We start from the raw sequence: 24,839 nt of genomic DNA on the forward strand, positions 1-24,839 counted from the left end.
TGCTTCCGTTATTACCACAATATGGTTCAATTGCTCTCTCTATACAGAGCTACTTCCTTCAGTCCTTTACTGATTGCAGAGGCACCCTGCCAGGAATCTGCACACAAATCTCTGTCCCAGAGTCTCTTATGTGTCGAGTTCCTAATAGATAAACAATTGAGCCACTGGAAATTCAAGAATGAAAATAATATCCTAAATCTTCCTGAATCCCCATTAGAGCCTCACTGAATCAAGATTAATTTCACCTGGAGGTCTTCTTGGTTTTTCTTATTATGAAAAATCAAGGTTCCAAAAATTGCCAGGAACTTCCTTCTTTTGAATGCCTGAGTGACATTTACTTATGGGCTTAATATCACTGCTTCTGGGGACAACAGCCTTTGTCCATCCAGATCTCAGGCTGTGGTCTGCTTGTATTGCTCACTCTGATGCCTTCTTCAATGTCACTTCAGCTCCTAACACAATCCCAGTACCACAGGTTCAAGCAATGTCAGAGCACTTGGGCTACTACCAGTGTAAGGCACCTCCTTACTTTACTTGGAGGTATCTCTCTGAGTGTATTACTCACTAGAGGCTATGAGGTTTAACTCACTAGTAGTCATAACACCACTTTTCTCTTACACTTTTCTCAATGGAACTTACTTTTGGTTCTGCCATCCAGGGTGAGAACTCTGTTTTCCCAATGCACTAGTCATAGAATAAGCAAAGTAACCATTATTGCCTCCTGGAAGAAATCTATGGTATTGGACATAGGGCCCCCTGCTTAACTCTTCTTTGATCAAGATATAGACTTTCATAAAAATGAAATCCTAAGAACTGGCCCTACATAAATTTAAGTTTTGCAGGACAACTATGAAAAGCATATCCATGACCTTACTTTTTTTTTTTTTTAAGAGAGAATGTGTGCCTGTGCAAGCTAGGGGGCAGGGAGAGGGGCAGAGAGAGAATCCTAAGCAGGCTTTGCATCTAGCATAGAGACCCACATGGGGCTCAATCTCATGGCCCTGGGATCATGACCTGAGCTGAAATCAAGACTCAGATGCTTAACTGAGCCACCCAGGCACCTCTAGAGTATTTAATATTAAAAAAACAAACAAACAAACTCAGTACTATGTTTAGGTATAGTTTCTGACATAGAATATTAGAAATAAAATCAACTATCCATCTAAGGTTTTACTTAGAAAAAATGAAAATATATGCACAGATAAATTGTTATAAAAAGACTAATACCTAAAAAGTAGTCCTTCTTAGCCCAAACTCCAAGAGATGAAGAATGGAGGGTGGCCATTACAGCATATAACATAATATTTGATTCTAATTAAAAGATTAGTTCAATGAAATGTTATTTTGATAGAAATTTACAGGTTTCATATGCTATATATTAAAAATAGTAGTATATATTCACTTGGTTACATATTATTAAAGATAAAATAGAAGTATTCTATAAACAAACATTAGGTAGATTATAAGACAACATGTAAAAGGAGACTCAGGAAATAAATACAAAAATGCATATCACTCATTTATGACTTGACTTTTTTAAAAAAGATTTTATTTATTTATTCATGAGAGACAGAGAGAGAAGCAGAGACCTAGACAGAGGGAGAAGCAGGCTCCAGCAGGAAACTCAATGTGGGACTCAATCCCTGGACCAGGATCACACCCTGAGCCAAAGGCAGATGCTCAACCACTGAACCACCCAGGCGTCCCATGACTTGACTTTTTTGAAAATGGAATAAAAACCTTCACAGTAAGGCTCAGAGAGTTGCCTGGAAAGTGACTCCAGCATCTTCTATGTTCCGTATTTTCTCTAATTGTCATAGTAGTCCCTGTGTCTAAAGCTTATTCACTGGGGATGAAGCTTATACTGAGATTTTCACTATACCTTGAAATGCTGAGGCTAAGGTTCCTTTTCACAGATCCAGACTGTTCTCCATTAAAATACTACTGTACATTGATTTCATATGGCAACTGCTCAATAAAATATTTCTAAAACTCTAGATACAAATAATTTATTCAATACTCACTTTTAGGTAGAACTATCAGACAGGATTAATAGATTTAGCACATGTAATGGAAAGTCACTACTTATTACCATTGATTATACCAATAGAGTATCAGCACTTACCTGAATAACATGCTTCAGTTTATCAATAATTTGATTTATCACAGGATCTGTTCCTTTGACTTTGACTTCAGGATTTCCAGATTGGGCTTTGATTCCATTTCCAACCACACGCTCTGTATAGCTAACAAAACAAAAAGAGGAAGATACAGGATTTAGTAATCCTGTCAGAATATAACCTGCCATAACCATTTGAATATATCTGAGTTCAGAATCTTACTCTTCTAAGAGTATACAACAATGCATTTTTTTTCTTGGAACATCTGTTCCTGGTACAGATGCAACAGATGCAACATTTTTTTGGATAAACTATTTACCATGAAACTATAAGCTATTCTAATGTTTTTCTCTCAAAAGACCCAACCAGGGTATCTGGGTAGCTAAATCTTTTAAGCATCTGCCTTCAGCTCAGGTCATGATCCCAAGGTCCTGGGATCAATCCCTTCTCCTCCTCATTCCTGCTCTCTGTCACTACCTCTCTTTCAAATAAATAAATAAATAAATAAATAAATAAATAAATAAATAAATAAATTTTAAAAAGACACAACCAAAAATTAATTGTGCTTTAACACTGCTTATCACTATACTAAAGAAAGCACTCTGTCGCTTTATATCTATCATGAATAAATAAATAAAATCTAAAAAAAAAAGAAAGAAAGCAAATATACATGTCACTTTGTTACCAAATCTTGTTGAATCACATGTATGTCAATCCATATTATCTGGGTCAATTTACTTCATTTTATACAATATATAAATGAGCCACAATAATATTTTTTTACATATTGGACTTCAAAAGTCAAAATTATAACCATTATAACTAAATAACTACAGCTGGCAAAATATTTTGCAAGTAGACAAACCACAATCAGCTTTCACTGACATTTATCTAAAAAAGGGTGTAGTAAATCATGTTGTATGTAAATACGGTAACTTCATAGGTGGTTAAAGTCATTACAAATAACTGTCTTCCCAAAATGACAATTTAGATTCATTGGTCACAATCCCAGGAATGAAGGAGAGATTCAGTATGCTTTGGGAATAGCTAAAAGAAACGGTATATGCCAAGTAAGAGGTTAGGGATAACATGAGTATTGAACACTGAGCATTTGGAGAAATCCACATGGATTAAGACACTTGGGGAAAAAACTAAAGTTACAGCTTGTGTTAGCCCTTGAAGTATTATGGGAAGAGCAATTCTTAGATGGTGTAGTTAATGTAAACTCCAGAGCAAAGGATGACATCCCAGCAGGAGAAATGGCAAAGGCGTACAAATAACACACTCAGGAAGTATAGCTAGGTATCTATTTACAAAAAGTACAAATACAGAAAAGTAAGAGATAGGAGGCCATGGCCTGAACGTTCCATACTCTCTCCATTTAAGACTCTCCTCTGAGTAAACTGTTATTTAAACAAAAGTCATAATAAAGTGGTCTCAGAGACTTTCTAAAAGGCATTTCCATATTATGTTTAATGTAATATTTCTTTCCTCTATTTGAGCAGAGTATCACAGCTAACCATGTAAACCCTCTGGATTTTCTACAGCAATGGAAATCCCTTAAAGAGATGAAAGGAGGCTCCACTGTTGAGAATATGGCTATACAAAAGAAATTTCAAAGAATATCCAGTTCCTCCCCAAATTTTGCACACCCAATGACTAATTTATACAAGTGGATCAAATAATTACTAACTAGATCCTTCCAATGAAATGATGGAACCTTTTTATGCTGATAATATCAGTTGGATATGACAAAAATAATGATATTAATACATTTTTTTAAAGCTACCTTGAACTTACTTCTTAAGGCAGAAATAGATGGGTATAGAGTTAGGTATTCCAGTATATATTAGGGATTTGGCAATATATACTAATAACGACTAGTGAAAGGAAACCAATTACCCAAATCTATTGATGTGCAATAATATTTTTACTTATAAGTAATTAAGTAAACTATAAATATTAAGCTTCTCTTAACTCCTCTGTAGTATAGTATTTTTTCTTCCAAGTATTTCAAGCAGATTGCACATGTGGCTCTTTTACTATGTATTTGTTATTAATAAATGATGAATAATATGAATACATAAATGGACAAATGCTTGTTTATGATTCAGGCATTGTTTTAAATACTTTCTTTGGAGCCTGTCAATTTACCTCATATAATCATTTTTTGTGGCCATGAGAATATACCTACAGACGTCAAAGTACAGGAAGTTTGAGTAAGCGTGTCTGCCTCTATGCTCTGAAATCTATTTCTGCATCAGCTTCCAACTGATGACTGTGTTCAGTAGGGATACTAATGCAGGGCCATTGCTGGAAGACATAGGGCTGTTTTGATAGCCAAGTTTGCTCAGGATTCCTTGAAGCCCATGTTAACCTTTCCTTCGGCTGCACGTCATGCTTAAATTCCTCCACTCAAACTTCTTTTTTTTTTTTAATAAATTTTTATTTATTTATGATAGTCACACACAGAGAGAGAGAGAGAGAGAGAGAGGCAGAGGGAGAGGGAGAAGCAGGCTCCATGCACCGGGAGCCCGACGTGGGATTCGATCCCCGGTCTCCAAGATCACGCCCTGGGCCAAAGGCAGGCGCCAAACCACTGCACCACCCAGGGATCCCCTCCACTCAAACTTCTTTTTTTTTTTTTTTTTTTTTTAAATTTATGATAGTCACAGAGAGAGAGAGAGAGAGGCAGAGACACAGGCAGAGGGAGAAGCAGGCTCCATGCAGGGAGCCCGACGTGGGATTCGATCCCGGGTCTCCAGGATCGCGCCTTGGGCCAAAGGCAGGCGCTAAACCGCTGCGCCACCCAGGGATCCCATCCACTCAAACTTCTTATCCCTCTCCTTCACTCTGGGTCACACATGCTTCATTACTAACAGCTTTTCCAGCCTTACTCAGTTTCCACCCCATTTGCTCTGATAGGCATTTCCCTTAATAAAATCCACTTGTGTTTAATCCTTTTTTGGCATCTGCTTCTTGGAGAACCCAGATAATACAATATCTAATATTTATATTTAAGGATTCCCACTCTACAGATTGGGAATCTGGGATCTGAATATATTCAGTAACTTTCCCAATGCAACATTTTGTTAAGTGTCCAGCCAAGGGTATGAATCCAGGTAACGTGAGCACCAAAATATAATCACTCTAATTTTTAATGAAAACTCTTGAAATCAACTAATATAGAGATACAATTAGCTTTATGCAAAGTGTCATCTTTTTAAATCTTTTTTTCTGTAACTACAGCATTTTCAAATGTTTTATCACTTATGATTAGAAAAGGAATCCTTTTTTCTGTAACTACAGCATTTTCAAATGTTTTACCTCTTATGATTAGAAAAGGATGTACTATTTTCTTCAAAAATTTCAACAAACAGTTGTATATTACAGCTAAACAGTGAAGTAATGCTTGCTAGAGGGGTGAAAAGAAGCTAATAAACTGCAAGTTTGCTATAAGATTTTCCTGTTTTTCTGGAAACACAGACATAATGTAAGCAATGGAAAATTAGTCTCATCTCTTAATTTTAAACACAGTAAAACCCTTGCATAATACAGGTTTGAACTTTCCGGGTTCACTTATATGTGGATTTTTTTCAAATAAATACAGTACTATAACTGTATTTTCTCTTCCTAATTATTGTCCTAACATTTTTTTCCTTTCTCTCACTTTATTGTAAGAATAGAGTATACATACAAAATATGTGTTAATTGATTGTTTATGTTATCAGTAAGTCTTCTGGTCAACAGTAGGCTATTTGTAGTTTCAGGAGAGTCAAAAGTCATGCATTGATTTTTGACTATGCCCCTAACTCCCACATTCTTCAAGGGTCAGCAGTAAACTGTTACTTTGGTTGCATCTTGGTTTATTTACAGACCATGAACTTTCTTTTAAGATTCAGAAATGCCATGTCACATTAATCTGAAGAATTTCACATTTTTTATTCTTAATTGTCACAGTTGGTAACACAGATAAATTTTATCACAATTAAAATTGATCAAGAATCTTATTCCAAACTAGTGTATTATTCAATAGTTCAGTATCACTATTCTTATGTATTACTTAAATAATGAAAAACACTGCAGCAGGGCATTTAAGATACTTCAAGTGGAAATATAATTAAAAAAAATAAGTTATTCTTTTTGGTTTGCACAATGTTAAGAAGAACCACAATGCAATAGTGGTACATACTCACCAGAATAGTTTAAATGAAGAAGGCAGATGACACCAGGTGTTGGCATGGATATGGTACAACTGGAGCCTTCTCTTGTTTTGGATGGGTGTCTAAACTGATATAAACCACTGTTTGACATGTATGCTAAAGCTAACAACCCCATGGTTCTGGAGACAAACTCAACAGTGTTTACCAAAAGCAGATATAAGAATGTTCAAGGAAGTACTTCTCAAAATAGCCCCAAATTGGACATAACCCCAATGCCCATAAATATTAACATGGGAAAATAAATGGTAGTATATCTATATAACAACATACTATATAGAAATGATAATAAATGAATTGCAACTATAGTCAATAGCTTATAAGCTAAATGTTGAATGAAAGAAGCAAGGTATAGAACATACTCTGTAACCCCATCTATAAAAGTTTAAAAATGAATCAATGTTCTAAATTACCATAAGAGCTACTCTAGGAGAGACTGTCTAGAAGGTTGAAGGGGATTTCCGGGGTTCTAGTAATACGTTCCTTGATTGGGGTCCTGATTACACAAGAGTGCTCATTTTGTGTAAAAAAAAAAAAGACTGAATTGTACAGTTAAGATTTGAATATTTTATTGTCTTCCAAATAAAAAATACAATTAAACACTCACATTAAAGATTTCTTGTGCTCTTTTTCTTAATATGTATATAACAGAAAAAAATGGTATTTTTAACATGGGCTAAATGGTTTTATCATGACGAAATGAGTAACTTAGGATCCTGGTTTGATAAAAACTTATTCCGTGCAGCCTTTACTTTGCATGCAAAAAAATATGGTTTTCTAATCAAATAACAATGTTTCTAACAAAGGCTTTTTGAGTTTTTTATTATGAAATTTTAATAAATCATTAATCACATTTTCTTCTAAATGTACAAGTAATGGGTAAAATTTTTGAAGGATCCCTACAGAGGTTTCTGGACTTGAAAATCTGCTTGCATTTCAACTAGAGGAAGGGAAAAAAATACACACACACACACACACACACACACACACACACACACACACACACAAAGAAGCATGTTTTTTGTTAGAGAAGTAATAGGCCCACACCATCTGTCCTTATTTCTTCTAAGCAGGTCTGGTAATGGATGACAGCAGTTTAATAGGAATACTCACTCCCCAAGTACAACTTGCTTTTCATTAGTATGGAAAGAAGGCAAGCACTGATATATTTACATTCTATAAAGATGTTTTAAAATGATGATTAGGGGATCCCTGGGTGGCGCAGCGGTTTGGCGCCTGCCTTTGGCCCAGGGCGCGATCCTGGAGACCCGGGATCGAATCCCACATCGGGCTCCCGGTGCATGGAGTCTGCTTCTCCCTCTGCCTGTATCTCTGCCTTGTCTCTGCCTCTCTCTCTCTCTGTATGACTATCATAAATAAATAATATTAAAAAAAAATAAAAAAAATAAAATAAAATGATGATTAACAATATTCCAATTCTCTTTGTGTTCAACATATGAAATACTAAAAAGAAGTTCTAATAAATCTATACATAGTATATCATTAGGAAGTCATTTCTCCTGACTTTATCAACATTTCTTTTTGGAAACTCATGTCATGCCCTACTAGTTGATATTAATTTAATTTTATTTAGAATGCAGTAAAGGGGATACCTGGGTGGCTCAGCGGTTTAGCGTCTGCCTTCGGCCCAGGGCATGGTCCTGGAGTCCCGGGATCGAGTCCCACATCAGGCTCCCTGCGTGGGGCCTGCTTCTCCCTCTACCTGTGTCTCTGCCTCTCTCTCTCTCTCATGAATAAATAAAGAAAATTAAAAAAAAATAGAATGCAGTAAAATTTGTTTCATATACATATCAAAGGTATGGTATTTTTATGTGCACTTATACAACTTCAAGTGGAAAAAGTATCTGGAATCTGACCCTGGAATTCATTACAAAACACCTAGAGTGGTCTGACCTAGAAATCTTTGATAACTTCACTGGGACAGGATACAAGAACTTCTAAATTAATATGAAATGAAGAAAACACCTAATCAGAGGCTTTCTTTTTTTACCATTATCATAATCTTTTTTACAATCTTTTGAAGATTGAGAATGGGGACCATGTTGTTGTTCGTGGTGATGGTGATAGTAATACCAGTACTGATAGATGTATATTACTTTTTTGTATGACTCGATTAGGTGATTGTATATTAAAATTCCTCCAAATTCCAGAGTTTTGAGTCTTCTATATTCTAGAAGACAAAACATTAGACTGTCTTTGGCTCTGGCAAATATATTGCTATATTGGGTAAAAAGATCTGGGAAGAACATATGTATTCATAAATGAACCTCTTCTTCAACAATATATTTTCCTTTCAAACCAAGTCTGGGCCTTCCTTCCTAGTTCTGGCAGCAAATGTGAAAGTACTACAGGTATTTTTGCATGTGAATCTGCCTCAAATATATGGGTGACACTGCATGTACACAGTGTTGGGTGATAATGCATGTACACACTATTGCTCTGTGTACATGCAGCTTCTATACAGCACTTTTCTTCTTCAGTGAAGGTCTTAATCTTTGAAATCTCAAAACCAAAAGAAGTCATATGATTGATTTTATGTGCCAGGTTTATGGGTATAATCTTTCATGGTAGGTAAGAGGCTTACATGGGATTTAGAGAATGGAGACATCTGTAGAATCAATTCAAAATGATTAAACCTTTGGGGCTGCACTATCTCAATTCAATTGTGCAGACACAAACTATTTTTAAGTTAATCTCCACCATTTGTTTGGCTTTATAATTAGAGATAAATAATGTCTAAATTTGAGCTTAAATAATGAAGTCAAAATAAATAAAAATAATAGAGACCTTACTATGGTTTTATTATTATTATTTATAAATAACTAATTTCCTGCTGTGGATATTGTACTTGTGATATCTTATGAATAACACTCATTAACATTATTTTAATAAGGCACTGCCGTGCTTTGTTTATTAGCCAACAGAGAGTATGGAGATCCCTACAATAAATAAAATACAAACATGTTTAGATTTAGAAAACAGGAAGTCATTAAAGAATGGATATTAATCAGTCTTCACCCTAACTCTTCGATCAGCAAGGCATGTATTTCTTCCTGTCAGTTTAGCCAGGTGAATCACAGATAAGCTGTTTCAAGATATTTTGTAAGATAAGCAGCTGTGCGAACCTAAAAAATGATATTTCCAAATGAAAATTTAGTGACTATACATGCAAAATCAGTGATGTTTAGGAGGCTCTCATTTTAACAACATTGATTACCTAATAAAAATTGTATTAAAAGTAAACAACCCTATGTAAAAAAATAGTACATTCCTTAAATTATTTCCTTTCACCTAACCCTTCCCTAATCTTACCAAGAAACAAAAGCTCCGTTTTTATAGTTTTAAATTTTTGAGTTAGGGATGCCTAGGTGACTCAGTTGTTGAGCATCTGCCTTCAATGCAGCACATGATCCTGGGGGTCCTAGGATTGAGTCCTACATAGGGCTCCCCACAGAGAGCCTGCTTCTCCCTCTGCCTATGTCCCTGCCTCTAACTGTATCTGTCATGAATAAATAAATAAAATCTTTAAAAATTTTTGTTTTAATTAAAAATTCAAAGTAGGGGCACCTGGGTGGCTCAGTCAGCTGAGAATCTGAGCATCTGATTCTTGATCTCAGCTTTGGTCTTGATCTCAGGTTGTGAGTTCAAGCCCCATGTTGTGCTCCACACTGGGCATGGAGCCTACTTTAAAAATAAACAAAATAAAATAAATTAAAAATGAAAATTCAAAGCAAGTAGTAATAATGGTTTGTTTTATAACTAATTACCCTCATTTTCTTCAAAGTAACTGTCAAACTAAAAATGACTAGTTCTAGCTATCATCAATTGCACATACTATTTTATGTGTAATGGAATGTTAGACTAATATTTAATTTCTAAGGCACACATTTCAAAATTAAATTCTTCTTAGTAAGATATGGGCTCTCTTTCATGGACTTATGACAATTGATAATTATCATTTTGCACTGATTTTCTGTCTCACTTCACTGTTTGATAACATTATATGTTATCATGTTAAACTGTTATCATGTTAAAATGTTAGTTAAGGGATAACTATTATCTAAATACTGATAAATATTATTTGAATCCAAAAACCATTTTTAATTATTCAGGGTATACATTTCACTTAACAAATCTTTTATTAGATGTTACTAGTCCTAAAAGTTCCTAGAATCTTATACAATTTTTTTAAATGTAAGTGGCACCAACATTAATTAAATTTCAAATATAAAACTACTCATTACATCATAAATACTTTCAAATTAGATGCAAGATACAATAATTCTAAGATTATCAACCTACCATCCAAATGAAAGTGCTACGTAATTCTTACCAATAGGTAAGATAATAAAATCAGAGAGAAAGAACCTATGAATTTCAGTGTATTAGCTTCCTAGGGCCACCATATTCAACCCACTACACAGAGAAATGTAAGGAATTTGGAAGCTACCTGTATGATAACAAATTTCCCCTTGAACATCAATTAATCAATGAACTTTATATATAAGCCTCTATCCTTAAAGTCATAATCTATATTCCTCTAGGGAAATTTTATTTACTCTAAAATAATATTTATATTTCACAAATACATCTCTTAAATTACAGCCTGAGTTTTCTCATTGTAATTTGGTCCCCCTACAGGAAAATATTTTAATCACCTTTGGAAATTTTCAGAACATAGTATCTAGCACTTTCTGCATTTTAAATGACTTCTATCTTACTAGCAAAAGTAAGCAATGCTATTAATAACTTCCTGTGTTCTAAATTCATACAAACAGGAAATATACCTTAACATACGATTTGTTCTACTCTGCTCTAAATGTTAAAGTTCCGTGAAAGCAGTGAAGGTCCAGTGTATTATGAAGGTGTTGATGGCTGATGCTTTGGGGACCCATATAGGCACACAGAATAAATTTTAATCACACTTAATGCTAATGTGGTAGCAAGACTGTGACAATATTCAAATGTGACTAATTTCATTAAATTAGCTATACTTTTGAAGCTAAACTTAGTCGTTTAATTCTATATAAATGCCTCAAAAGATATAATTAAGCTCTTTTTATTTTTTGTTGATGCTTAGTGAAAAGATATTTTAACTGAGATCTTGTTAAGGTTTTTGTTTGTTTGTTTGTTTTTTTATTTTTATTTAGCAACCAGCTCCCTTGTTTCATCACCATAAGACTGTAAAGGTCCTTACCAGGTTGCTGAATCTAGCACTCTGCTTTCAAAAAGAAATACACCTATACCAGGAATATAGTACTTGGCATTCATCTCTTGGCTTATAGTCTAATAGATTTGTTGTCTGTCTTTAGTGACAGTAACATAAATTTAAAGCTGGAAAGGACCTTAGAGGTCATCTAGTCCAACTGAACCACGTTTTAAAACAAATGAAGAGGTATGTTTATTTCATCATTTTGCACCTATGTACTGTATATTTCCAGAAAAGCCTTTGAGACAGCTTAAAATAAAAGGTACAGACACTATAAAGCAAAGGCACAATGACAGAATAATGAAGGGAGGCAGATGACAATTATGTAAGGAGATCTAGGAAAGAGACTACACTTCAGCCTAAAACCCAGCCCTTCATGATAGTGAAGGCCAAAAGGAAACACACAATTCAGAAGGATCTCATTAGCTAATGAAAGTAGTAAGTGCAAATGTCAGCAGTTGTTTTTTGGTATCTCTAAACTCTCAAGCACAACACATGAGTCTTATGAGCAATACAACCAAAATTATCTTCAATAGCAATTTCAAAGGTTTCAAAGAAATAAATACACATGATCCTTTTTTAAATGAACTTTTGTTAAGAGTTGCCTGTTTGATACTAAATTTTAGTTTGAAGTAGACATTTCTACTGGGACTTGGTTATTTGACTTGGTGAAAAATGTGGCCTTGGAGAACTTAGAAGAACAGATGGTTAATATTTCCCTAAATTTATTTTTGTTTTTAATTGATATTTTATTTCACCACTCACAAAGAATATATTCTCTGGAAGCAGAGAATATATTCTATTGAAGCACTATAAACAAAAAAATTTTCAAGGTCAAGGTGACTTGAGATAAATCACAAAGCAGAAGTCAGGTCTGAAGCACTGTGTTGTCTCCACTATCCTACATAGCACATAGAAACAGGATAAGCAATTTACTAACACACAGTAGTGAGAGGGGCAGGACAGGTGTAATGATGAGACATTTTAATTGACAGTTAAATGTTTTTTAATAGATTTATTCATCCTGCATTTAATGGGATAGTTTTCTTTTGTCTTCCCTCACTTTTGAAAAAAAAAATGTGTTTTGTAAAGGAAATTATTCGGTAGATTTAATTCCCAAAGTTTAAAGCAGATCCATCATCAATGGTCTATGAATTGGTCTTGATGTGTGGTCTATATATTTTTGGATTGGTGACAGGAGCCTGTCAAGGGAATCAAAAACTGGGTTTTGTAGCTTTTATTATAAACACTTCTCTGTCTACCTCTTATCTTGGGCATGATCAAACAAATCAGATAGGAATTAGGAAAAGCCAGGCATAATAACAAGAACTAAAAGGATAAAAATGTTTATGTGTACTTTAACTTTATTTCTAATAGCAAAAAAATTGGAGTTCTGGGCCCATGGAAGAGATTTGAAGTTTTAAAAACTTGTCAATAGCCATTCTTAACAAAAATAATCCTACAGTAATTAGTATTTAGAAAGCAATTAGAATTTGAGCATAACACATCAGTTTTAATATCCAGTTTCAATCTCGTCTCCAATTCCAACTTGAAATACTGTCCAACAATTCCGTTTTGTGGTCTGTTGAATTTTAAAATACAAATTGATAGGCTTCAAATCATAGTTATTATGTACAGCAAAGAGGAGATGAAGGTGGGGAAATAACTAAGCTTTTGCACATACCTCATCTTAACTAAACCATAGCCAATCCCTGCTATCACACAGTCCCACGAAAATGATTCACTTGCATAACAGAATTTAATGTGTCCACTTGCATATATGAGAAAATTTCTTCTCCAACTATTTCTTGGCAAATTCAGTTGTGCTGTGCAGAAAACAGCTGGACTTAGTTCTGTAGACAGAACTATATGTGCTCAGGGACTTTTAGATTCCTAACAATTGTGTATACCACAGAAATACATTTGGCTGACTCGGTATATGAAAAATACACATACACAGAATGTAGGACATTTAGGACAGCCTCCAAATCCTAAATAGAATGGCTATTTCTGGCCTGGATGGCTTAGAGGTTCCACACCTTAGGGTCAATGTAGCCAATCTCTCCCTCACTCTCTATACCTTCCCCTCTTTTTTTTTTTTCCTTTTTTCAGTCACTTAAATGATTTCTGCCACATCTTACAGAGTTTACACACTCCATCCTCCCTGCCTGAAAAGTTCTGTCCCTTTAGACCCTTTCCTTAGTTGGGTGCACTAAATGTTAATAAGATTTTTGCAGAAATGATTAAATTAAGGATTTTGAGATTACCCTGGATTATCTGAGTGAGCCTCAAATGCAATCACTTATATAACTGGCAGCCAGAGAGAGATTTCTTTTTTACAAATCGAAAAGAGGATGATAGTGGGATCGCAAATCAGGGATCAGAGTGATGCTGCCACAAGCCTAGAAAGGTGGAAGAGAAATGCCAAAAGAAGATTCTAAAAGGTGGAAGAGGCCATGGATGGATTTTCCCTAGAGCCATGAGAGGGAGTTTGGCCTGATTCACAATTTGATTTTGATCCAGTGTATGAATTTCAGACTTCTGACCTTCAGAACTATGAGAGAATGTTTTTGTGGTTTTAAGTCTCTCGGTGGTAATTTGTTACAGCAGCCACAGGACACTAATACAACCACCAATACCAATAATGTAGGTATCCCTCCTACATTATTTTCTCTCACCTTGACTATTGCTTGCTAATGCCTAGTTCTCTGGAATGCATGTATCAATATTGTAATTAAGTAATTAATTCACAATGATGTGTTTAATGTCTGTAACTTCCTCCTAAACTGACTTCTTGAGGTCAAGGAGCGTGTCTGTCTTAATCATCCTCTAGTTCTATGGCTTGGCAACATGTTTGGAACATGAGATGTCAATATGTTTGTTATCTGAGTATGACAGATACAAAAGGAAACTAAAAAATCATTTTCAGGCAATAGTTTATCTTTTCCAGATTTGGTCCTTATAAAAGTTAAGAGTCATTTCTAAACATTCCTGAATTTGGTATCACATCCCACGAGTGTGTAAGTTCACTTTAATGCTGATTTGGTTCAGCTTCTGGTGGTCTATCATGGAGTCTCATCCAAGTTCCCATTAGTAAAAAGGAAAGAAAAAAAAATCAAGAAAACAGAAAAAGCAACATAACACCAAGTGCTAAAGCAACATAACTCCAAGTCCATGTATGGAGAGTCACCAAGTGAGTGACTCTCTATACATGGACCATAAGAACAATTAAGTTAAATCATCCTATCCATATCTTATTTCATGAGAGAGAATAATTTCCTCCTTATAAAAATCATGTAAGATGGTAGTTGGCTCTCCATAGGCTGTTTCATGTCACTCCTGCAGCATCCCAGAGAACATTCCTCTACTGTCCCAGTTTTGCTCCTTGAGGGGCCAGAGACTGGCTACTCCCATATAACTCATAATGTGTAGCCTCTTCAGGAGACTGAGCTAAAAGAACAAGGTCCACTGGGAGCCTGCTGGGCCAGGGGCAGAGTTCCACAAGAAAAGCCTTGTTGGGGGAGGCAGTAGAGCAGCATGGGTGCCAGAAGCAATTTATAACCTGAGTGATCAAGAGCTCAAACATGGAAGTTTCCCAGCATCTTTCTCTCCCTCTGCAGCTTCCCACCATCACCCCCAAGCATGAACTGAGCCTCTTTTTCTTCTTTTCCCCTTCCCTTTCACATGTTACAAATTGCTATTTATTAGTACAATAGGATTTGAATGAAGTTTAGGGAACAATGGAGAGAGATTACAATGCAAAACAGGGAACTACAGATAAACAAGTGACTTGCATTATTTCAATTTAATGTCCAAATAAAATACAGCCCTCCTTTGGAATCCCTACCCAGAAAGCAGTACATGGATAATCTATAAATAGTTCTCATTCCTGCCACACTCATGTCCCCCACTATATGTGCATTTTGAGCATGATAACATGTCTGGTACCCTGAACCAGACAGGATAAAATAGTCATCCACCTTAGGCTAGTTGAGCTATTCCAATAAATTCTTGCCAGCCACTGAGACAGCTGTGTCTATCAACCTGCTCTCTGGTTGAGATCAAAAAGGAGCTCAGCTATCATCTTGAAAGTAAACAAACAAATAGAAAAATGGTTATTACTTTTTGATATCAGACCCTGATTTTGGATAAACATTACTACCTTCTAAATAAAATGAGTGGGGAAAATAAAACAGGAAACACCACACACACATATACACACAAAAATCATACTGTAAAAAAAGGAAAGGGAACATCATATTCCCATAATGAAGACTCAGGGGGAAAGAATATACCTTAAAAAGATTTGACTGTGAAACCAGAAGAAATATTTAGAAAATTGCTTTAAAGTACTTAGAAGTACTTATGAAGAATATATAGAAAAGCAAGTCAATTATAAAATAGAATGTGAAAGTTAAAATGACAAAAATGGGAGACACCTGAGATTAGGAGGTTTATAGGAAAAATAAATGCAGTAGCAGAATTTCCAACCACAAAGGAATCCATGGACAAGAAAACTGATACACTGAAAAGTTCAAGTGGTAATTGAATCAGAGCCCTGGGGGGAAAAGAAAGAGATAAAAAAATGACAGAAATGATGGTAGATGGGAATCCCAGAGACTCAAGTTTCAACTCAAAAATAATTTGTATCTCTGAGAAAGAAACAAGAGCAACTTGATCTAAAACAATAATCAAAACTATAACTGAAATATAACAACTAAAATAACTAATGAGATTGTAGGGACAGTGGTGAGAAAACAGTGAAGTGTTATCCATATTTAGTAGTCAAACTCCAGAAATTAAAAAAATATATATATATGTCTAATTTATATATAGATAGTAAGGTAACATCAGCAGCAGCAACAATAGTCCTTTAAAAATAAATTCTGGGGCAGTCGGGTGGCTCAGCAGTTAAGCGCCACCTTCAGCCCAGGGCATGATCCTGGAGACCAGGGATCAAGTCCCAAGTCAGGCTCCCTGCATGGAGCCTGCTTCTCTCTCTGCCTCTTTCTCTCATTCTCTCTCTCTGTGTTGTCTCTCATGAATAAATAAATAAAATCTTAAAAAAAAATAAATTCTGTCAGGCTTGCTCTAAACCTTTCTTTTGCCACATTAACATACTAGAAGACATCGAGCTTTTAAAAGAATAAGAATATGACCAAGAATACTATACCCATCAGGTTGTCTTTCTCAAAGTTGAATGAGAAGTATTCTGTATATATTCCACTGATTTGTCTTTCCAATAATAATTTACTAAGGACATATGGGTATATATTGGGGAAAATAATCAAAACTAAAGCTTCAAAAATTAGAAAGTTGTAAATCCAAAATCCTGAGACAAATGACAATTAAGTATAAAGCTAATTTTACATATTTTATAATAGTTTGCTACAAAATATTCTAGTATTAGTATAGTTACAAGAGAAAGTACAATTACAAGAGAAAATATATTTAATAAATTATATTTCATATTCCAAGTTACAATATCAGATATTGAGAATTTTTAGGGGCCAAGAGAAGGAAAGGCATTCTACATCCCACTGTGAGCTCAAGAGATATCACTAAAAATTCTTTTAGGCTCTATTCAACGAATCCAGATTTAGATGACAGGTGACCTCTTCCAACATGACCCCTCTAGTCTAGTCCATGCCTGTTCCCTCATCTGATTGTTACAAAGGCCTCCTAATTGGTCTCCCAGTTTCTGCCATTGATCGCCTTCAGTTATTCTTAACACAGGGACATAGAGATGTTATTAAACATAACCCAGATTATGTTGCTCCTCTTCTTAAAACCTTTCTATGAATGCCATCTCGGTTAGAGGAAAAGCCAAAGTCTTTACAATGGTTCTTTCTCCAAAGTCTGCCTCTTCTTTATGTTTCTGGAATTATCTACTGATACTCTTCCCTTCCCTTATTATGCTTCAACCACATTGGTTTCAAAAATGGTATTATCAGAATAAGTCTGCATGCTTCTGATTCAGGGTTTTGGTATAAGCTGTTTTCCCTGGAATGTTCTTTTCTCAGCAGACCACAGTCCTCCTCATCTCTTTCAAGTATCTCCTCAAATGCCTTGCACCTAATATATAATTGCCATGTGTAGCAGTTTTAAAAATCAAGTTTAAATAGGTTGACATCCAGTGATGGGTCTGTATCCCCTTCTCTTGAACCTGAGTATGCTTGTGACTGCTATAACCAAGATTGTGACAAATACTTTTGTGTAACTTCTAAGGCTAAATAGTATAAGCCCACATAGCTTCCCCCTGATTCCCTCAGGCTGCTCAAACCATGAGAACCCAGCTACCATTTAAGAATTTCAACTACTATGATACCACTGTGACAGCAAAGTCATGTGTGGCTCTCCAATAAAGAGTGCTTGCCAGCTGAGCCCATCCTTTTACCCACTCAATTATTTATAAGGTGTAGGAAAAAGCCTCTTAGACCCTCCAGACTGGCTTATTTGCCAGTTGAAAAGCACTAAGTCATTTTAATCACACCAAAGCAGAATAATAGTCCAGATGAATCCTGCCAGAATATTTTTATAGTATCATAAGATATAATAAAATGATTATTGTTTTAAGTAATTAAATTGTGGGGTAGTTTCTTAGCAGCAATAGTAAACATAAAACCACTCTACCTCTGTTGCCGTCAATCTCTACCCTCCTTTCTTGATTTATTTTTTTGCAACATTTTAAAACAGATCAAGAAGTTAACTTATTTTTGATAACCTCTATTAGAGATTTTTGTATATTTTATTCACTGATACATAAAAACCTACTTATAAATAGCTATAAATGTGTGTTGAATGCTGAAAGACTAATATTAAATGGTAATAAAGGTTATGTATGTAAGTTTTTAGCATTAAAAAATATAAAGTGAAAAACATATCCCAAGAAGAAAAAAACAAGCCCACAGAATGCTGTTTGCAAAGCATAAATGAGTTCACAGAAGTAAATGCAAAAAATCAGGTAACAGAGATAAATTATAGCACCTACTATTGAAAACAGACTGCCAGATTGAATTTATAAAGATAAATAAATGAATAAAACTCTATTATATTTACTGGAAATGTAAAAATTGTTCCTGGGCTTTTAACTATAAAATACCTAGATTAATGGGTAGATTACTATGGAAAATAAAAATAAAAAAAATTTGAGTAGCAACACTGATTTCAGACAAAGTAGAATTTAAGGGAAACGACTTTATATGGAAAATAATAAAAGTGCTTAATGGCATAAGGCAAAATAGTCAATGGATATATCGCAACAATAATTAGTAAGTTACATATCAAACATTTATAAAGCAAAATGTATTCATGCTACATGAATACCTAAGTAAAGATAAAGTTATAATCAGAAGAAATTTAATTGTGGTAGAATTAGTGTTGCTCTCAGTTATGACTGATTAAATAGATAAAAGTTTAAAGGATATAATTTTAGCATTATAATGTATATTTTAACACATAAATATAAAAAATGTGAACCAAAAAATATCTTTCTTTCAAATTTCCTTTGAAAATGAAAACTCTAATATATTAAAGATTCTAAAGTTGCAATATATTTCTTAAATATTTTATTTATTTATTTGAGAGTGAGAGAGCACAAGCAGGGGGCAGAAGGGGGAGAGGAGGGAGAGGGAGAAGTAGACCCCCCAATGAGTTGGGAGCCCATCCTGGGGCTCAATCCTAGTACCCAAAAATCATGACCTGAGCTGAAGGCAGATGCCTAACTGGCTGAGCCACACAGGCACCCCTGCAATATATTTTTAAAAGTACAAATTATATGGTTTACATTACCTACCTAAAGCTCAAAGAAGCTAAAAATTAAGGGAAAGTCAGAACAAGACAACCACTACCACTGCTCTCTTATAATAGTCAAAAATAAATACATTGAGATTACTCCTTTGTTAAAAAAGAAACCCAGTCAATTATTAAAGAGATAATCCCATATTTCATTCAAAATGCATAGGTATAAATATTCTCATTTGTATTAAAATTTTTTAAATAACTAAGTATTTAACTCAAAAATGTAAAATAGTAGAACAAAACATATAAATCAATTATGAAGAATACTAAATTAAATGTTATAATGTAATGAATTATAAACAACAAAAAATCAGAACTGATAAAGGTATATGTGTTCATTCATTACCAAGTAACCCATAATATAAAAAAATGTGACAAAAATGTATAAAAATATAGAAAATAAAAAAAATTAAAATAAAAAATGTAAAGTAGAAAAACAAGTGTAAGAGATGCAGAAATTGTTTTAAACACAGTTACTCATTTCATTTATATGACCATGTACTGGGGAAATGAATCTTATATGAACTTAAAAATGATAAATCTGGTAAATATATGAATCTTTTTGCAAGAAACCCAAAATATTGTTCAAAATAAAATCTGTCTTAAAGGCTCAATAACCAGACAGTTTTATTAGTATGTCTTTTACAAGCCTGAGTCCAAGCTATAAAATAAATATAAAATCATAGAAAAATATGAAGCTTCTTTTCTAGTGATTTTACAAAGCAAAAAAAAACTGATACCAATTTTTCAAAAATTTAAAATAAAAAGAATGAAATATTTAAACAGTATTTCCCATGAACATAGTTAAAATATTCTTAAATAAAACAATCACAAACTGAATTATATACTTACTAAGAAATCATCCACCCTAATAATCTAGGATTCAAATTCAGGTATACATAGGTGGTTTAATACTAAGACATGCCTTATTTGTATAATGCAACATAACAATAAACCTCTTTATTTACTTTAAATTGCATATTTACTTAATAATTATAATACACATGACTAATAACATTTAATTAAGTATTAAAGAATCTTTCCTTACCATGATTAAAATAACTATCTTAAGCTAACAGGCAATTTTATTATTTAATTTTAGCTAATATGAGGAAACAAATAAATATGTGTATTAGAAAGGAGACAAATGATCAGTAATAGTTTTAATAACTAATCATCTAATCATGACTAGTTCTATGTGATCACATATGCCAGATGAAAAGTACAAAGCAAATTTGTCAACTCAACCCAAAAGATAAACCTCTATCTTTATATGAGACAATGTGATCATAAAGAAAGACTTTAGACTTCAGAAAGATTGAATCCAAGTCCTATGTTAGTCCTCTCTCAAATAGGGAAGCAAATTTTTCCACCCTAAAATATGCCTCTTTGGCATACTGATAATCTTAGATTATTTTTAAGAAACTGCAAACACAAGAGAAAAATTGAGAACCAAGTAGAAGTTATCCTTTTGAAAGAGACATTTATATGTATAAGGGAAATCTCCATTTGTATATGTATCTCTTTTGTATCAAGAAGAGGCAGACGACTCAATTGGGTAAAACTCTTAGCAATGAAGAAGGCATGGACTTAAATATGGGTAGCTCCCTTTACTGTGCTTTTCTTGTAACCTCCCACCTGACTCTCCACCCCCAACATCTTTTATGTTTAGCTGAAGATGGTATTTAAGGTGATGTCTTCTGCCATTTGGGGAAGTTACTCCATTTTCCTGGGTCTTTCCCATGTATAAAGAAGATATACACATTATTAAACTTTTCTTTGATTTTCTTCTATTAATCTGTGACATGTCAATTTAATTCTCAGACCAGACAAAAGAGCCTTAGAGGGCAGAGAAACATTTTTCCTCCCAACACTCACAGTGTGGATTTGGCCACTCACGAACTCTTCCTGAGAGTCAGTTATCTTATGTTTAAAATATCAGTGCAGTGTTCTAATTTTCAGAGTGGCTGTGAATAGTAAGTGTGGACTAGAATTGCGGTGCATTAAAATAGGTGACTGATGTCAGCCATCTGGGACCTTCTCAAGTGTCTTCAAGAAAAAAACAGAAACAAGAAGAATCAGAAAGCCAGTTAAGCAGGGGCGTGCAGGCAATATTTTTGAACAACAGATATGATGGAAACATAATGTATGAAGATGACCTAAGGGTCTTTCATGTGTTTATGTGGAAATCATTAAACCTTAATTCTTATAACTGAACATATTTCATCTGGTGACATACAAGTATACCTTGGAGAACTGCTTACAAACATTTAATATCCCTTCACCTTTTTGCATGTAATCCTTTGTAAACAAGCTCCATAGCAGTTCTTTCAGAGCAACCTGAAATACAGTCTCCTATGCTATTGTCCTCTGTTAACATAAGGAAAAACCTGTTTACTAAGCTACTTTGAGGTTGGCTTTTTTTTTACTTTCTTTTCAGTTGACCTAAGTGAAATAATCCATGTATATTGCCAATAACAAGGCAATTTAACAAATACTAGTTACTATTATTTTAATCTAAAGGAGGAACACAAAAGTATTCATTTTTCTATACTTCATTTTTCTCCAATCATAACTCTAAAGGAGGTACACATATAACTGAAGCAAAAAAAAAAAAACCTTGAGTATACTTTTGAAATAAAATTTGTTACTCTCTATAAGCATGCTATCAGCAGGGAGTTCATATTATTACATAAATTGCTTTAAGACAATCCAAAATCCCAAGTAGTTCACTAGTTTAGTTAATCATATTATGCCAATATTAATTGGTTTTGATACTGCATAGCAGTTATATAAAATTTCATCACTGGGGGACGCTGAGTAATGGATACATGGGGTCTCTATATTTTGTTTGCAACTTCTTGTGAATCTGTAATTTCAAAAGAAGTTAAAGAAGTCATGCAAACTGAACATGATTCAAGGAGACAAAAAAAATTTACAAGACAAATTAAAGAAGGGACTGTTTTAGAAATAGTGAATGTAATCCTTCAAAATGTAGGAATGGCGAACAAACTCTGAGGGAAAAAAATACACATGATTAAATGAAATATTAAATTATTAGTGAAAAAAATCATATTAAATTAAACAGCAGCAACCCCTGCAATTCCAAATCTACTACATCTTTAGTTTTCCAAAATCTTGGCTCTTTTTAAGACTAAGGTACCTTTTATAACATACCCATGTAAAAAAAATAATAAAAAAAAATAATAAAAAAACATACCCATGTAGTAGTGCTGTGAAGTATTAACATTATAAAGAACCTTATTGTGTGCTAAAGCATCTACAAAAATAAAGGTTACTATTCTTGGAAAATGCAAACCAAGGGAAGGTATGATATTGCCAAAGCTAATTAGAATCAAATAGAAAGCAAAGATTCCAAAAAGAGACTGAATATTTCCACTTTATGCAGACAAAAGGGCATCCAATAAAGGACACATACAATCTATTACTCAGGAGACCAAACCTTGGAGACACAAGTCTGACACTTCCTATTTCCTTTAAAACAACACTGCAAATCTCTTGGAACCCACAGCAACACCCTTGGAGATTTGAGATTACCTGATAATTTCAGAACTGATGTTTGACATAACACTGACATGTTGAATATTTTCCTTTAGCCACAGGAGATCTCCAGCTCCAGAAATCATAAGTCAAAGAGCATACACTCAATTCATTCTTTGTTATTGAGTGGTTTGTTTTTGCTAGATAATTTATGGAAAATTAGCACAAAATGACAGCTACGAAATGGTGTAGGAATACCAAGTAGATGAGAAAGCTGAATATTATTACCAACACAAGATAAGAAGAGCAGTCAGCAAATAAAGGTCAAATGAAAGAATCAACCTAAGTTTCTCATAATGTCAACTCTGAAATGCAGTTTCAGCAAAAGTCTGGGCAAAGATAGTTTGGTTGCCTTTTTTTCTTGCCTAACTTAAACTTTGAAATTCTCTATGGCTGAAGATATATATAAATATATATATAAAATCTTAAAATCCTAAAATCCTAACAAGCATTCATTACTTCTAACCCAAGAATTTAATTTTTACTATGGCAAGTAAAACAATAGATGAGTAGTCAAAATAATGAGGGCAGAGAAGTTGATCTCAGTATTATTTTGGTGGGCAAAATTAAAAGCAATAGAAGTATACATAAATTGATGATGGCACATTCATTCTAGGGAATTATATAGGGAAATGCTGGCTATTTTATATTAGGTAACAAAAGCAATGTTAAAACTATATATTATCTCTACCATATGAAAATTATGGATATGTTTAGAAAATTAATAGCACATTTTCTAGTATATGGTGACCATAAAATTTGTTCTCCATATCAGGCCATTACTGAAAGTAAAAGAGGGATTAATAATAAAATAGTCCACATTGGAAATCTCCTGGAGACACAGAATATGTGTCACCATACTTGGATTATGCTTACCTTGTTCCAGGCAGGCAGGCCTTCAAGTAGTTTGTATAACTGAAATCATTTAATCCACATCAGACATTGGAATATGGACATTATTGGTATACACATCCTATAGATGAAGGAACTGAGGTACACAGCCAATAACTTCCCCCAGTTTGGTGAGTTTTTATTTAAGGTAAGACTGTCTTGTTAGAGTTCATGCCCTTAATCACTATACAAAATGCTTTCTGGAAGCCCTGGAAGGAAACATATGAAACTACCAAAGAGAGGAGACCAGCTGGGGAGAAATTTCTATGCTTTTTTAAATGATTAAAAATTTTCATGTCTATGCTAATTGAATAACATTTTCTTTTTTTTTTTTTTTAAGATTTTATTTATTTACTCATGAGAGACACAGAGAGAGAGGGAGGCAGAGACACAAGCAGAGGGAGAAGCAGGCTTCATGCAGGAAGCCTGTTGTGGGACTTGATCCTGGGACTCCAGGGCTGAAGGCAGGCGCTAAACCACTGAGCCACCCAGGGATCCCCCTGAATAACATTTTCAAGAAGAAAAACATTGTAAATGAATCAGTAATTTACCAATATAACAGAAAAATCTTTTTGTTCCCCTTTTGGTATAAAATGACTATGTCTTTTTACCTTCTTAATTATTTGCTGGTTTTAGAAGTACAATAATCATTCATTTCCTTTCATGTTCCATTTCACAAATGAGTGAATGCTCTTGAATTAATAATAATATCAAGCTGGGGAGGTTTTCTCACACACACACAAAAAACCATAAAACAAAAATAAATTTCCAAAATCTTTCTCCCATGGGCCTTTATTGGTTGGGGAGGCAGACAGAGGTTCAAACCATATTTTAGTTTTTTCAACCACCTTATTGAAGTATTAATGACATGTAAACAAAGTACATATTTAATGTATAAAACTTGAGTTTGAGAATAGACACCTATAAAACCATCATCACTGTCAGGGCCATAGACATATCCATGACCTCACAAAGTTTCCTCCTGCTCCCTATGAGTTAGGGACAAACAGGGCAAGG

The 24,839-nt window shown here is 34.1% G+C and overlaps 1 protein-coding gene across 1 annotated transcript in view; it reads right to left on the bottom strand.

Annotated features, from left to right (window-relative positions):
* GPC5 (glypican 5) overlaps positions 1–24,839 on the bottom strand; it is a 1,350,080-nt gene that overhangs the window by 899,627 nt on the left and 425,614 nt on the right. The window contains exon 6 of the mRNA XM_041730895.1: positions 2,126–2,246. Within this exon, the coding sequence (XP_041586829.1) occupies positions 2,126–2,246 (121 nt within the window). The remainder of the gene's footprint in view (positions 1–2,125; positions 2,247–24,839) is intronic.

This window comes from Vulpes lagopus, chromosome 16 (assembly GCF_018345385.1).
Source record: "Vulpes lagopus strain Blue_001 chromosome 16, ASM1834538v1, whole genome shotgun sequence".
In the NCBI taxonomy this organism is placed as follows: Eukaryota; Metazoa; Chordata; class Mammalia; order Carnivora; family Canidae; genus Vulpes; species Vulpes lagopus.